Below are 15,679 nucleotides of genomic sequence, written 5' to 3' on the forward strand. Positions count from 1 at the left end.
TTGGATACACTTTTGCACCTAGCGCAAATCCTGTTTTAGGGTTTAAGGTTTTCCCGCAATTCTCACGATATGGCAGGATTTGTGCCGGGCACAGCTCAGGTGGAGAATCATCCCCAACATTTCAGATTGATGACTTTTGATCAGAACTGGAACAAGTTGTGATCAGATGTTACTGAATTCAGTGTTGACTGGAAAAGTAAGATACAAAATTAAAAGACGAGTTTATGTTAAGCTTCATGGTAACAAGGTAGTTGTTAGGAAAACAAAGGTAGTGTTAAGGGATTTATCATTGTATGGTAAACATTAGAGATAAGGTATAGTTTTAGATGGGTTTAATTGAATGTTTCTATGCCGGAGAGACCTATAGTTAAGGATTCATGCTGGTCCCAGATGTTTGTGTTCGTTAATTTCCAACTTTGGTGGACTTGCTTTGGTGTAAAGAATAGAGTTATAGAGTTGCATGACAACTAGAGGCCCTTGTAAGGGGAAACACATTCCTTTCTTCTCTAACTTTAACTGGAGACTACAGCAGTTGGGGAAAGGTAGCAAGAGGGGGACTATCTATCTCAGCTTTGCTAGAAGAAAAACCATACAATTGAATAATGGTCAAGTCAGAAATCTGAAGCACAGCTACTTAAGGAAACTAGCGAAATGCTGAGCGTTTCCATGGAGCCTGAAGTGAGGAACTGGGAGCGGAACAGGATACTGTTCATTTCAAGTCACAGAACTGTAAAGGAATTGGCTAATGAGAAACCAGAAATATATCTGAAGTGGCTCTAAGGTTTGTGAGACGTTAATTCATAGAATCATAGAATTTAAATTGCAGAAGGAGGCCATTCAGCCCATCAAGTCTGCACAGGCCCTTGGAAAGAGCACCCTACTTAAGCCCACACTTCCACTCTATCCCCGAAACCCAGTAACCTCACCGTAACCCCAATTGAAATAATTGTGGAACAATCGGTGACTGGATATCAGAATGTGTGTGTGTAAAAGCAGTCAAGACAAAGAAATCCTAAAAGAGATAGTTCAAAGCCTGGAATGGATTCATTAGTAGAAGTGGAGCAGAAGCGCTGTTCAAAAGAATCCTTTGGAAAATGTGGAATGGATTTTGGAATGCAAACTGCAAATGAAAAGCCTTATTGTGAAAGAAGGTTTTAAAATGTTTTTTGGGGGGACTGAAGCTTAGAAACTCCCTATTAAAATCATCTGGGGTCATTGTGAGGAGAATTCCACAGACATTATCTTGGTTTCAAAGTGGAATGTGTGCTTGACCATAACCAACCTGCGTATTTAAAAGACTGTGTGCAAATGAGATTATTGTAGCTTCTAATGTACTATTTAATCTATGTTAATCTTAAAACCTTTGTGTACTTGTGAACCTAAGGGGGGACTAAAGGAATATTTGATAATCCATTTTTTCATGTTTAATAACTGTTTTTTCTTGTTTATTAAAAAATTAATTTTGACAGGATGTGGGCTTCGCTGGCTAGGCTAGCATTTGATGCCCATCCCCAATTGGCCTTGAGAAGGCACTGGTGAGCTGCCTCTTGAACCGCTGCATTCCATGCATATAGGTACACCTACTGTGCTGTAGGAAGGGAGTTCCTGGATTTTGACCCAGCGGCAGTGAAGGAGTGGCGATTTATTTCCAAGTCAGGATGGTGAGTGACTTAAGGGGAACCTCTAGGTAGTGGTGCTCCCATGTCCGTCTAGATGGTAGTGGTTGTGGGTTTGGAAGGTGATGCCTAGAGAACCTTAGTGAGTTCCTGCAGTGAATCTTGGAGATGATGCACACTGCTGCTACTGTGTGTTGGTGGTGGAGGGAGTGAATGTTTGTCGGAGGGATACCAATCAAGTGGGATTGCCCTGGATGCTGTCAAGCTTCTAGAGGCCTATAGGCTTTGCAGTATCCAGTACCTTCAGCCATTTTTTCATATCACGTTAAAACCTATTCGCGGTCCTGTAACTCTGATCCTCCACATTTTATATAAAAAAGTAAAAGTTCCAGTCTTTTGAGCCAGGGTACCATTCTGGATCTTCCTGTTTAGTTATACCATCAACTGGGATTGTAACAAATTGGGGGCTCCTCTGTGATTTAAAAACATGGAGAAAGGGTTACTGGATGTCGATTAGTAATAATTAGTTTGGAAATTTTGAAACATGGAAAGCAAATCACGGGATGCTGAATATTTAAACTTGTTCTGGGATTTATTGTCAAACAGGGATCAGTGAATCCTTAGTAAGTGGGGTACTGGAGAAAGGAATTGGAATTACTATGAGGTGTAGTGTACTGGTTGGAATTCAAATATTGGAAATTGCTAAGACTTTCCTAAAGATGGAAGATGTAACTGGCTGGTTTACAGAAAGTAACCAAACGTCAGCTAAGTGAATTGGAATTGGGGTTACCTGCAGGGGGAAGGAAAGCTGAAATTATTGAAAGCATAGAGAAGCATTTAAATGTAGAAGAGATGTCAAATGGAGCAAGTTTTCTGAAAAGGTGAGGCAACTGAATTGGCGAAAATTCAATCACAAAAAGAAATAGAAATTAAGGAATTAGAAAAGCAGGAAAGAGACAAAGAGCTTTTGAAAGGAAATTGTAAATGAAGAAAGTAACAATGGCATTTAAAATGTGGGCAGTTAAACCAGTAGGTTGAGTAAGGAGGTAGTTCTAGACATGAATCCATTGAGTAAATGTTTACATTTTTAAAAGCTCTTCCAAATTTTGAGGAAAAGCATTCTTTATTTCTTTTGAAAAGATAGCCAAGCAGTTGAAATGGGCAAAAGAAATTTGGACATTACGTTTACAAAGTAAATTGGTAGGTAGAGCTAGTGCGGTATTTGCATCATTGTCGGAAGAGGAATCTGTAGATTATGATGTAGTAAAGAAAGCTGTTCCCCGTCCGCATGAGGGATAGGGTGGAAGTGTGGGTTTGGGTAGGGTGCTCTTTCCAAGAGCCGGTGCAGACGTAATGGGCCGAAAGGCCTCCTTCTGCACTGTAAATTCTATGAATCAGTTCCTGAGGCATATAAGCAAAAACTTCGAAATGGAACAAAACAGCAGGGGCAAACTCATAGAGAGTGAAGCAAAATAATTATGACCATTGGATAGGGGCGTTAAAGATAGAGACAACATACAAAGCCCTTAGGGACATGATTCTTTTAGAATCATTTACAGATTCACTTCCTTTGGTTATTAGAGTGCATGTTGAGGAACAAAAAGCTAAAACTGCTAGACAGGCAGGAGAGCTAGCTGATTATTACAAATTGGTCCATAGAACCAAACCTTTCTTCTGTAATCTTTTGAAACATGAGAAGGATAGAAGGCGGGAAGGATAAAAGAAAACAAATAGTCAAGGAAGAGATGGAAGGTGTAAATAATTTTGCCAAGTGCTGTTGAGCGGGGGCATAATACCGTCTGATGGCTTCTCAGGGAAAATTGAAACGTCAGCAGCAGCAGCGACCCGTAGGGGAGTGGGGGTAAGTGCTCCGTTGGGAGGGTGTGGGAAGACTGAGGCACGTGGGGTCACGTCTAGTCAATTGCTATTGTATATTCTCTTTTTGCACTATGTTAATGTTCACTCTATTTTGCGGTGTTAGGATTATTACTATTTATGATGAAAAACTTTGCAAAACTTTAATCAAAAAAATATTTTTTAAAAGGGAAGAGATGGAACAGATGGAAATGGTCAGGAAATTTCACCTCAGATCAAAAAAGGAAGGTGCTGAGGGTGGAAGTGACATTTGGAAGCCTAAGTGTTTTCATTGTGGCTAAGTGGGACATATTAGGGCAGATTGTTGGAATTTAAATGGAAGGGTAGTTGCAATAGTAGGAAAGAAAGCATTTGAAAAGGAAATGGCTGTTAAAACTGTATCAGTGGTACAGGTGAAATATGCTCTTTTAGAATCAATGAGAAAGGGGAATATGTCTCAAGATAGTTCAGAGAATTATTTCAGCAGTGGCAAATTAAGGCAGTTTCAAATGGAGAAGTTTTCCCTTATTCATCTTCTAAATAAGTAAACAAATTAAAATTTTAAGAGATAAATGGGCAGGTTAATCATTTATGGTAGCTGATGATATATGAAGCACAAAGTATTAGTAAGAGGTATTAATGGAAGGGATGAACCTGTTTCTTTGTGTAAATTCAATTTCAAAAGTAATTTTGTAAATGGAATTGTTACAGTGGGAATTATTCCTAAATTATCTGTTTGAGGAATAGATTTCATCCGAGATAACGATTTGGCATGTGGGGACAATACTGTGATGACAACTGTATTGCAACAGGCAGTTGATCAGGGTGGTCTTAATAAACTTTTGACAACTACTGTGAGAAAAATGAGACAGAAAACAAGCAGTTGAAGGAAGACCTGATTAACACAGAAAATCAACTTTCACGTATGGAAGAGGAGTTTGCAAATGAAAAAAAGAGAACCAATAAGAGCAACTAGAATCAATCACAAATTTGACTTGGGGTTTAAACTGACTAAAGGATAAACTTGAAAAAACAAACTTAGCAAAGGTTGATCTTCAGTTAAACCTTGATGAACTTCAAGCATCAAACGTATTTATGAAGTATGGTGGAAAATGCATTGAACAAGAAAAGGAGGCTCTGGTAAATCAGAATGGGTTGGATACAAAATTTAAAAGCAAAACTAACGTACTATGAGAACTTTGGCAAGAACTTTGGCATGAAAAAATGAGATTTTTGAACTTCAAAGCAAAATGGCGGAAATTAAGTAGAAGATGGATGGTATGAAATGTCGCAATTCGAAAGTTGTTCCTATAAATAAAAACTCATTGTTAAATAGTGATCAAGTCGAACAAAGCACTGATCCATAATATCACTGATGTATCGAAGTCAGTAATGGATAATAAGAAAACAATAATAATGATAATCTTTATTAGTGTCACAAGTAGGCTTACATTAATACTGCAATGAAGTTACTGTGAAAAGCCCCTAGCCGCCACACTCCGGCACTTGTTCGGGTACACTGAGGGAGAATTCAGAATGGCCAATTCACCTAACAAGCACGTCTTTCGGGAATTGTGGGAGGAAACCGGAGAGTCCGCATGGAGAGTGACCCAAGCCAGGAATCGAACCCGGGTCCCTGGCACTGTGAAGCAACAGTGTACTGCCGTGCCGCCCATGAACTGAAGTACTTGCAAAATTGGGAAGTACGAATTGTCAACTAGAAATACGGAAATTGCAAATTGATCTCTCTGAGTCAATGACCAGAGCCTCTGATTTAAAAATGCTTGTCGGTGATACTACACAAGATGTAGTAGGTGGGGGAAAGGTAAGTGAACGGTTTGTCAAAGACCATTCAAACTCTACTGAAAACCAGGCTGAGATAATTCAGAACCTGTGCAAAAAAAAGTTGACGGATTAAAATGAACCATAAAACTTCAGGGAAAGGCTTGGCTCAAACAGAATTGAAAAGAACTTGTTTTTGAAATGGGACTGAGAGAAACAACAAGATCACAAAGAAATTAAAGAACAAACAAAGCAAGATTATGATACTATTCCGATTGAACACAAGAAGCATCTTAACAACATTCCTGAAACAGCAACGAGATCTTGAGTAGAGATGAGGTGTTAAGGCACAAACATGAAAATTTGACTGTAAAATCAAAATGCAAATTTACCACATTATTTGGAGAGTGGGTTTGAGAATAGAACTGTGGCTACTGTGAGAAAAAGGGCAATTGCACTCTAGACTTAAATGAAATATTATTTTATGAGTTAGAAACTGGAAATCAGAAGAAAAATGAGCACAAGACTTGAGTTATGTTAATGTTATCATGTATAGAGTCTAATTATACTGTTAAAGGTACTGCCTTTGTTTTGATTCAATCATTGAATTGTATATGATGTGTAATTGCGAACTAAGAAAATTACTTGTATGATGTCATAAGTTATGTGATAAGATATTGATCATGTTAAGTTGGTGTAAAGTGGATGTAACACCAGTATAAAGAAATCTTCATCATGAAGATTTATTTGTTTCAAAGGTGGAGGTGTTAGGAAAACAAAGACAGTTTTAAGGGATTTATATTTACACTGTTAAACATTAGAAATAGTTTTAGTTGGGTTTAGTTTTTACCTGAAGAATACCTGAGGTTATCACTGGAGTTTGGGATGGAAGCCGCCAGCGACACTGAAACAACACAGCAGTGGGCAGGGGCAGCATCTTCCAGCTTCAATGTCTTTGAGGAAGTCCATCTTCCAGCCGTAGCATGTTCCTGGAGATGCATCTTCTTTCTTCAACAGTAGGTCAATGATGTTGAGTGCCTTTTCAATATGGTACCTAGATATGACAGTGGGACATGCGCATAATTACTGAGGTTGGGGTGGAACATATGGCATGGTTTCCTATTGACCTCCACAATGGGAAACGCTACCCATCCCCATCCACACCATGGGACTTAGTCCAGATGGGAGAATTTCACCCTGGTTTCACCCTATTTGCATACATGCATTAACAAACTGAGTCACTAGATAGCGATCAGAGAGCAAAAAACAATTCTTGGCAATCTTTCATCAATGGAAAATGATGGACAAACAGCAAATATTTCAGAGAAGGTGTCTTCATATAACGCACCTCTGGTGGCTGAAAGGTGGTTTCTGCCACTAAAGCCAATAATGAAGCTTGCAATCAAAGAATGACCTTGCAGATGTCCTTGAACAGATGCAGAGGATGAAATAGAAACTACAGATGTAGAGAGCATGGACTGCCGGCTTTCCTTCAATCGCGCTTTTATGCTTTAGTGCTTTCAGAAAGTCAAGAATTACCACCTAATCAGCCACCACAGCTTGGGTGCAAGGACAAGAGGAAGAGCAGACCTCTAAAGAATAAGCAGTACCTTAAGTCCATGGGGATCAACTCAGATACTGGCACTATGGGGACCTTAGAAACTAACACAGAGTTGGGATCTGCATGTGGACAAGGAAATGTTTTAGATTGGCTTATGGTACAAGGACCAGAGCTCATAGATTTAGGCTTTTGGACAAGAGATGTGGGGAAAATGTGAGGAAGAACTTTTTTAGGTAGTGAGTGATAATAACCTAGAACTCGCTGCCCATGAGGCTGGTGAAAACAAAACCCATGAGTGGCACAGTGGTTAGCACTGCTGCCTCACAGCACCAGAGACCCAGGCTCAATTCCAACCTTAGGTGACTGTCTGTGTGGAGTTTGCACTTTCTCCCTGTGTCTGCGTGGTTAGGTGTGCAGGTTAGGTGGACTGGACCTAACTAAATTGCCCCTCAGTGTCCAAAGATGTCCAGGTTAGGTGGGGTTAGGGGATACGGCAGGGTATGAGTTTAGATAGAGTGCTCTTTCAGAGAGTTGATGCATACCTGACGGGCCGAACGTCCTCCTTCTGCATTGTAGGGATTATATGATCGAAATAATGTTTCTGTGCCTGGAAGGGGCATATGTTAGTTCATACTGACAATGATGTGGCATGTGTGGGGTTGCTTAGATTCCTATCGTGATAAAGAGAACTACTGCGAGAAGAGTGAATATAGTTGCTTGACAACTAGAAGCCCTTGTAAGGGAAAAGCTGTCCTTCTTTGGTTTTAGCTGGAAGTTGGGGACAGGCAACAAGAGGAGGATTATCTCTCTCAACCTTTCTAGAAGAAAAGCCATACAATTGAATAAGCCATACAATTGAATTAAGCTAGCACCAGAAATCTAAAGGACAGCTCTTTAAGGAAACTAGAGAAATGAAGAGGAGCTTCCAGAGAGCCAGACATTAAAGGAACAAAAGAGGAACTGGGAGCAGAACATTCATTTCAAGTCACAGAACTGTAACAAAGTTGGCTAGTAAGAAGTCAAAAATATATCTTAAGTGTTTCCAAGGTTTGTAATATTTTCCTACAGTTTGAGAGATGTTAGTTGGAATAATTGTGGAGCATCGGTGCTGGATATCAGAATTTGTGTGTGCAAAAGCAGTCAAAATAAAGAAATCCTAGAAGGGGGTGGTGTAAAACCACTAGAAGTGGGGCGGATGTTCTGTTCAAGAGTCTTTTGGAAAATATGGCGTGGACTTTAGAATGCAACCTGCTAATGGAAAGCTTTATTGCAAGAGAAGATTTTAAAATGGGTGCTTTGGGAGTGGAGGTTGGAAACTCTCATGTGACAATCATCCGGGGGGTTCTGAGGAGAAATCCATGTACACTAACTTGGGTTCAGAATGGAGTCCGTTTGACCACAGCCAATGTATTTTAGAAAATGACAGTGTGCCAATGAGACCCTTGTAGCTTCAAAAGTAGTGTGCCACCCGTGTTGGTAATTGTTAACCAAAGGGGGGGGGGGGAGATTAAAGGAGTATTGTATTATAATCCATTTTCTGGATTTCCGGTTGCAACTATGCCTAGGTAGGTCGCACGTTCGGCAGCTCCCGCCGGGAACGGACGTTTGGGCTCTTCAGACGGGCCCCAATGGCAATTGTTCGACGGCTTCCAGTTTGGGAAGGCGACAGCAAGGTCCCCCCGACATTATATGGATTGGACCAGGAGTGGAGCTGTTAAAAAAGTGATCCTGGTGCAGCGAAAAGTGCGAAGGAGGAAAAGCAAGATGGCGGCGTGTGGAGACCAAGCAGCGTGGGCGCAGTGGTCGCAGAAGCAGCAGGAGTTTCTTAAACGCTGCTTTGAGGAGCCGAGGACAGAAATGCTGGCGGCAATGAAGGCGGCGATTGAGAAGCTTGTGGAGACCCAGAAGGCCCAAGGGGCGTGGCGATCTGGGAGGTGCGGCAAAAACCCTCGGAGAACGAGGACAAGATCTTGGGCCTGGCAGTGAAGGTGGAGGCGCACGAGGCGCTGCACAAGAGGTGGGCGGAAAAAGTGGAGGACCTGGAGAATAGGTCGAGGAGGAAGAATCCTCGGATTCTGGGTCTCCCTGAAGGAGTGGAGGGGCTCGATGCTGGGGCATATATGAGCACGGTGCTCAATTCGCTGATGGGAGCGGGAGCTTTCCCGAGGCCGCTGGAGCTGGATGGGGCTCATCAGGTCCAGGCAAGGAGGCCCAAAGCCAACAAGCCGCCAAGGGCTGTAGTGGTGAGGTTCCACCGCTTTATGGACAGAGAGTGTGTCCTGAGATGGGCCAAAAAAGAACGGAGCAGCAGGTGGGAGAACATGGAGATCCGAATTTACCAGGACTGGAGAGCGAAGGTGGCTAAGAAGAGGGCTGGTTTCAACCGGGCTAAGGCGGTGCTCCAACGGAAGGGGGTGAAGTTCGGGATGCTGCAGCCAGCGCGATTGTGGGTCACGTTCCAAGATCGGCACCACTATTTTGAAACGCTTGATGAGGCATGGAACTTTATACAGACTGAAAAGTTGGACTCTAATTGAGGGTTTGTCGTGGGGGGATGTTTGCTGTGTTTACTGCATTTGGGGAATGTTCTTTTTGTTTGAGCGCTGGGTGGGGATGGGTGAATGGATTTGATGTGGGGGGTGTGGGCGTCGGTGTTGGAGGGGCAGGGTCCCACGGAGGAAGAGGGGGGGGGTGGAGGCCTGGGGATGTGGAGTTGGGGTAAGGCCACAAAAAGGAGCTGCGCCAGAGGGGGCGGGGCCGGCTCAGGAAAGTGCAGGCGTTTTACCGCGTTAGGGAAGGACGGGGCGGGGCCGGGGGAAGGGTGGTGCTGGAGAGGAGCGCACACTGACTGCCAACGGGTGGGGGGATTCTCACACTGGGGAGTTGATGGAATGGCGGGAGAGGCTGGGGTCAGCAGGAGTCAGGTTACTTACAGGAGTGTCATGGGGGGAGCAAAATGGCTAGATGAGGATCTAGCAGGGGGGGGGGGGGGGAGAGAGGAGAGGGAGGGGGAAACTGGGTTGCTGCTGCATTGGCCAAAGGGGAGCTGGAAGTAGGAGAGGTAGTCGGGGCGGGGGTCCGCCACCTGGGGGACTGGAGGGTGCGGGAGGCGCGGGCACGTGGCTGGCCTAGAAAAGGAGCTGGTTAGCCGGCATGGGGGGGGGGGGGCAAGTAGCCCCCCGATCAGGCTGATAACTTGGAATGTGAGGGGCCTGAACGGGCCGGTCAAGAGGGCCCAGGTGTTCGCGCACTTAAAGGGACTGAAGGCAGACGTGGTTATGCTCCAGGAGACGCATCTGAAGGTGGCAGATCAGGTTAGGCTGAGAAAGGGATGGGTAAGGCAGGTCTTTCATTCAGGGCTGGATGTGAAGAACAGAGGGGTTGCAATACTGGTGGGGAAGCGGGTGTCCAGCACTGGACCGTTCTAGGTCCAGGACGGGTAAGAGGCCGGCTGTGGCCAAGGTGCTCAGGGGAATTTATGGACCAGATAGGGGAGTGGATCCATGGAGGTTTGCCAGGCCGTTGGCCAGGGAATTTTCCTTCTTTTCCCACGTCCATCGAGCCTACTCCCGGATAGATTTTTTTGTTTTAAGTAGGGCGCTAATCCCGAAAGTGGAAGGAACGGAATATTCGGCCATAGCCATCTCGGACCACGCCCCGCATTGGGTGGAGCTGGAGTTGGGGGGAGGAGAGGGACCAGCACCCGCTGTGGCGCCTTGATGTGGGACTGTTGGCGGATGAGGGGGTGTGCGGGCGGGTGCGGGGGTGTATTGAAAGATATTTGGAGGCCAACGACAACGGGGAGGTGCAGGTGGGGGTAGTCTGGGAGGCGTTGAAGGTGGTGGTTAGGGGAGAGCTAATCTCCATTAGGGCCCACAGGGAGAAGAGAGAGGGGAGGGAGAGGGAGAGGTTGGTGGGGGAGATTTTAAGGGTGGACAGGAGGTATGCAGAGGCCCCCCGAGGAGGGGCTACTTAGGGAGCGACGGAACCTCCAGACGGAATTCACCTGTTGACCACGGGGAAAGCAGAGGCACAGTGGAGGAAAGCGCAGGGGGCGACGTACGAGTATGAGGATAAGGCGAGTCAGATGCTGGCACATCAGCTTCGCAAGAGGGAGGCAGCGAGGGAGATTGGTAGAGTTAAGGATAGAGGGGGGAATACGGTGCGGAGTGCGGTGAGAATAAACAAGGTATTTAGGGACTTCTATGGGGATCTGTACAGGTCTGAGCCCCCAGCGGGGGAGGAGGGGATGCGACGATTCCTAGATCAGCTGAGGTTCCCGAGGTTGGAGGAGGAGGAAGTGGCTGGTTTGGGGGCGCCGATTGGGCTGGTTAAAGGATTGGGGAGCATGCAGGCGGGGAAGGCCCCAGGGCCGGATGGGTTCCCGGTTGAATTCTACAGGAAATACGTGGACCTGCTGGGCCCGTTGCTAGTGAGGACTTTTAATAAGGCGAGGGAGGGGGGGGAACCTTGCCCCCGACAATGTCCAGGGCGCTGATTTCTTTGATCTTGAAGCGGGACAAGGATTCATTGCAATGTGGGTCGTATAGACCGATCTCGCTCCTCAATGTTGACGCTAAGTTGCTGGCGAAGGTGCTGGCTGCGGGAATTGAGGACTGTGTCCCAGGGGTGATTCATGAGGACCAGGCGCGATTTGTGAAGGGTAGGCAGCTAAATACAAATGTGCGGAGGCTCCTCAATGTGATTATGATGCCCTCATGGAGGGGGAAGCGGAGGTAGTGGCAGCTATGGATGTGGAGAAGGCCTTTGATCGGGTGGAGTGGGAGTATCTTTGGGAAGTGTTGCGGAGGTTTGGGTTCGGGGAGGGGTACATCAGTTGGGTCAGGCTGCTATATAGAGCCCCAGTGGCGAGTGTGGCTACGAACCGGCGGAGGTCGGAGTACGTTCGGCTGTACTGGGGGACGAAGCAGGGGTGCCCCTTATCCCCCTTGTTGTTTGCACTGGCAATTGAGCCGCTGGCCATGGCACTGAGGGAGTCCAGGAAATGGAGGGGACTGGTCCGGGGGGGGGGGGGGGGGGGGGCACCGGGTGTCGTATGCCGACGGCCTGTTGTATGTGGCGCGGATCCAGTGGAGGGGATGGCGGAGGTCATGCGGATCCTTAGGGAGTTTGGGGACTTTTTGGGGTACAAACCCAACGTAGGGAAGAGTGAGCTCTTTGTGGTGCATTCAGGGGACCAGGGAAGAGGGATAGATGAGCTACCGCTGAAGAGGGCGGAAAGGAGCTTTCGGTACCTAGGGATCCAAGTAGCTAGGAGTTGGGGGGCCCTGCACAAGCTCAATTTGACGCGGTTGGTGGAGGAGGATTTTAAAAGATGGGATATGCTGCCACTCTCACTAGTGGGTAGGGTGCAGTCGGTCAAAATGACGGTCCTCCCGATGTTTCTCTTTGTGTTCCAGTGCCTTCCCATTATGATCCCCAAGGCCTTTTTCAAACGGGTAAGCAGGAGCATCATGGGATTTGTGTGGGCGAATAAGACCCCAAGGGTGAAGAGGGTGTTTCTGGAGCGTAGCAGGGACGGGGGGGGGCTGGCGCTGCCGAATTTGTGTAGCTATTATTGGGTAGCCAATGTGGCGATGATCCGTAAGTGGGTAATGGAGGGAGAGGGGGCGGCGTGGAAGAGGCTAGAGATGGAATCCTGTGTGGGCACGAGCCTGAGGGCGCTGGTGATGGCACCGCTGCCGCTCACGCCGACAAGGTACATCACGAGTCCGATGGTGGTGGCAATGCTGAAGATCTGGGGGCAGTGGTGGCGACACAGGGGCAAGGTGGGAGCCTCAGTTTGGTCCCTGATTCGGGAGAATCATCGGTTCGTCCCGGGAAGGATAGACGGGGGGTTTCGGAGCTGGCATCGGGCAGGGATTAGAAGAATGGGGGACCTGTTCATCGATGGGACGTTTGCGAGCCTAGGGGCGCTGGAGGAGAAGTTTGGACTACCCCCGGGAAATGCTTTCAGGTACATGCGAGTGAGGGCGTTTGTGAGGCGGCAGGTGAGGGAAGTCCCGCTGCTTCTGGCACGTGGGATTCAGGACAGGGTGATTTCGGGTGTATGGGTTGGAGAAGGCAAGGTTTCAACGATTTACCAGGAGCTGAAGGAAGAGGAGGAGGCTTCGGTGGAGGAGTTATAGGGCAAGTAGGAGGAGGAGCTTGGGGAGGAGATAGATGAGGGCCTGAGGGCTCATGCCCCGAGTAGGGTTAATTCTTCCTCCTCTTGTGCCAGGCTCAGCCTAATACAGTTCAAAGTTACTCACAGAGCGCATGTGACAGGGGCGAGGTTGAGTAAGTTCTTTGGGGTGGAGGACAGATGTGGGAGGTGCTCGGGGAGCCCGGCAAATCACGTCCATATATTCTGGTCGTGCCCGGCGCTGGATGGGTTTTGGAGGGGTTTTGCGAGGACTATGTCCAAGGTGGTGAATGCCCGGGTCAAGCCGAGCTGGGGATTGGCATTATTCGGGGTATCGGACGAGCCGGGAGTGCAGGAGGCGAAAGAGGTTGGTATTCTGGCCTTTGCGTCCCTGGTAGCCCGGTGGAGGATTTTGCTACTATGGAAAGATGCGAAGCCCCCTAGTGTGGAAGCTTGGATCAATGACATGGCAGGGTTCATCAAGCTGGAGAGGATAAAGTTTGCCTTGCGAGGATCTGTGCAAGGGTTCCTCAGGTGGTGGCAACTGTTCCTAGACTATCTCGCGGAGCGTTAGGAGGAGGTCAGCAGCAGCCCAAGGGAGGGGGGGGGTTCTATTGGGGTGGCGTTTGGGTGAAGGTGGGGGGATTTTCCCTATTTGTGTTTTTAAATGTTATATGGGGGGGTTATTGTATATGGGGGAAATCCATTGTATAATTTCTGATTGTTGTGTTCTGGTTTTCTTTCTTTTTGTTGGGGGGGGGGGGGCATTTGTTGAAAAATTTGAATAAATATATATATTTTTTAAAATAATCCATTTTCTCATGTTTAACACTTAGTTTTTTCTTGTTGTTAAAACTAATTAGCAGTGAGAAATGATTAGTTGGCAATCTAGTTGTGAGAGAACCCTTGGGGATGAGTGACCATAATATGGTAGAATTCTTTATCAAGGTGAATAGTGAGGTAGTTGATTCTGAGACCAAGGTCCTGAACCTCAATAAAGGTAACGATGATGGAATGAAGCATGAGTTGGCTATGACGGACTGGGAAACATTACTGAAAGGAACGACAGCAGACAGGCAATGGCAGGCATTCAAGGAACCAATAGGTGAACTCCAGTTGTTTATTCCTATTTGGCGCAAGAATAGAAAGGGAACTATGGTCAAACCATGGCTTACAAGGGCAATTAGAGAGAGTGGTAGATTCAAAGAAGAGACATACAAATTAGCAAGAAAAAGCAACAGACCTGAGGTTTGGGAATAGTTTAAAATTCAGCAAAAATAGACCAAGGGATTGATTAAGAAGGGGAAAGTACGACTTCCGGGTGCGGCGATGACCAGCTAAGTCGCACGTTTCGGCAGCTCCCGGTGGAACGGACTTTTGGGCTCTTAATAGGAGCCCCAACGGCAATTTTAACGGCTAAAAACGCTGTGCGGTAAACCAGAAGGGAATTCCCCCTGGATACGGATGGAAAAAGGAGGGGAAAGTGGCCGGATTGCAGTGGATCCCTTAGAGCAGCGGCAAGGAAGGCAAGCAAAAACAAAGATGGCGTCGGAAGGTGGCAGTTTAACATGGGGCCCTGAACAACAAGAGTTCTTGAAATGCTGTGTGGAAGAACTCAAAAAGGAAATGAAGAAAGAGCTGTTGGCCCCGATATTACAGGCGATCGAAGGGCTAAAGGATGAGCAAAAGGCCCAGGAGCGGGAGCTTCGGGTCGTGAAGGCAAAGGCTGCCGAGAATGAGGACGACATACAGGGCCTGGTGGTGAAGACGGAGATGCACGAGGCACACCATAAACGATGTGTGGAAAGACTGGAGGTGCTGGAGAACAACGCGAGGAGGAATAACTTGAGGATTCTTGGTCTTCCTGAAGGTGCGGAGGGAGCGGACGTCGGGGCATATGTGAGCACGATGCTGCACTCGTTAATGGGAGCGGAGGCACCGGCGGGCCCGCTGGAGGTGGAGGGAGCATACCGAGTGATGGCGCGAGGACCGAGAGCAGGAGAAATTCCTAGAGCCATAGTGGTGAGATTCCTCCGTTTTAAGGACAGAGAGATGGTCCTTAGATGGGCAAAAAAAACTCGGAGCAGTAAGTGGGAGAACGCAGTGATCCGCGTATACCAAGACTGGAGTGCGGAGGTGGCGAGAAGGAGGGCGAGCTTTAATCGGGCCAAGGCGGTGCTTCACAAAAAGATAAAATTCGGGATGCTGCAACCGGCAAGACTGTGGGTCACATACCAAGGGAGGCACCACTACTTTGAGACGGCGGATGAGGCGTGGACTTTTATCATGGAAGAAAAATTGGAATGATCGGGTTATTAAAAAGAACGTTTGAAACAAAGTGGTGGGGCGAGTATGGGGGGCGAAGAGGGGGGTAAAAAGGGGGGAAAGAGGAGTTTTATGTTATTAATCCTGCGATGTGGTAACTTTTCTCTCTTCCACAGGTGGTGGTGGGGGGAGGAAAGGAGGTGGAGGAGATGGGGCGTTGGCCATTGGGGGCGGGGCCAAGTGGGAAGCGCGGGCTTTGTTCCCGCGCTATGATAATCATGGCGGGAATAGGGAAGCAGGAAGGAGGGGCGTCGCACGGTGCGAGCTGAGGTCACGGGGGGGAAGCCGAGGTCGGCCAGAGTTTGCTGACTTCTGGGAGCAACATGGGGAGTGTAACTATGCTAGTGGGGGATCTAGCGGGGGGGGGGAGGAATTATTGGGTTGCTGCTGCTGGGG

The 15,679-nt window shown here is 47.2% G+C and overlaps 1 protein-coding gene across 8 annotated transcripts in view; it reads right to left on the minus strand.

The window, feature by feature from the left end:
• pak5 (p21 protein (Cdc42/Rac)-activated kinase 5) overlaps window positions 1-15,679 on the minus strand; it is a 458,196-nt gene that overhangs the window by 361,893 nt on the left and 80,624 nt on the right. For 2 of the 8 annotated variants that reach the window (XM_072506265.1, XM_072506242.1), the window contains exon 2: window positions 6,103-6,306. The exons of 3 other annotated variants lie outside the window; for them this stretch is intronic. In XM_072506265.1, the coding sequence (XP_072362366.1) occupies window positions 6,103-6,253 (151 nt within the window). In that variant the 5' untranslated portion in view covers window positions 6,254-6,306. Of the gene's footprint in view, window positions 1-6,102; window positions 6,307-15,679 lie in introns of those variants that run through there. 3 more of the 8 variants (XM_072506307.1, XM_072506285.1, XM_072506258.1) reach the window with 2 other exon arrangements.

Source organism: Scyliorhinus torazame, chromosome 1 (assembly GCF_047496885.1).
Source record: "Scyliorhinus torazame isolate Kashiwa2021f chromosome 1, sScyTor2.1, whole genome shotgun sequence".
In the NCBI taxonomy this organism is placed as follows: domain Eukaryota; kingdom Metazoa; phylum Chordata; class Chondrichthyes; order Carcharhiniformes; family Scyliorhinidae; genus Scyliorhinus; species Scyliorhinus torazame.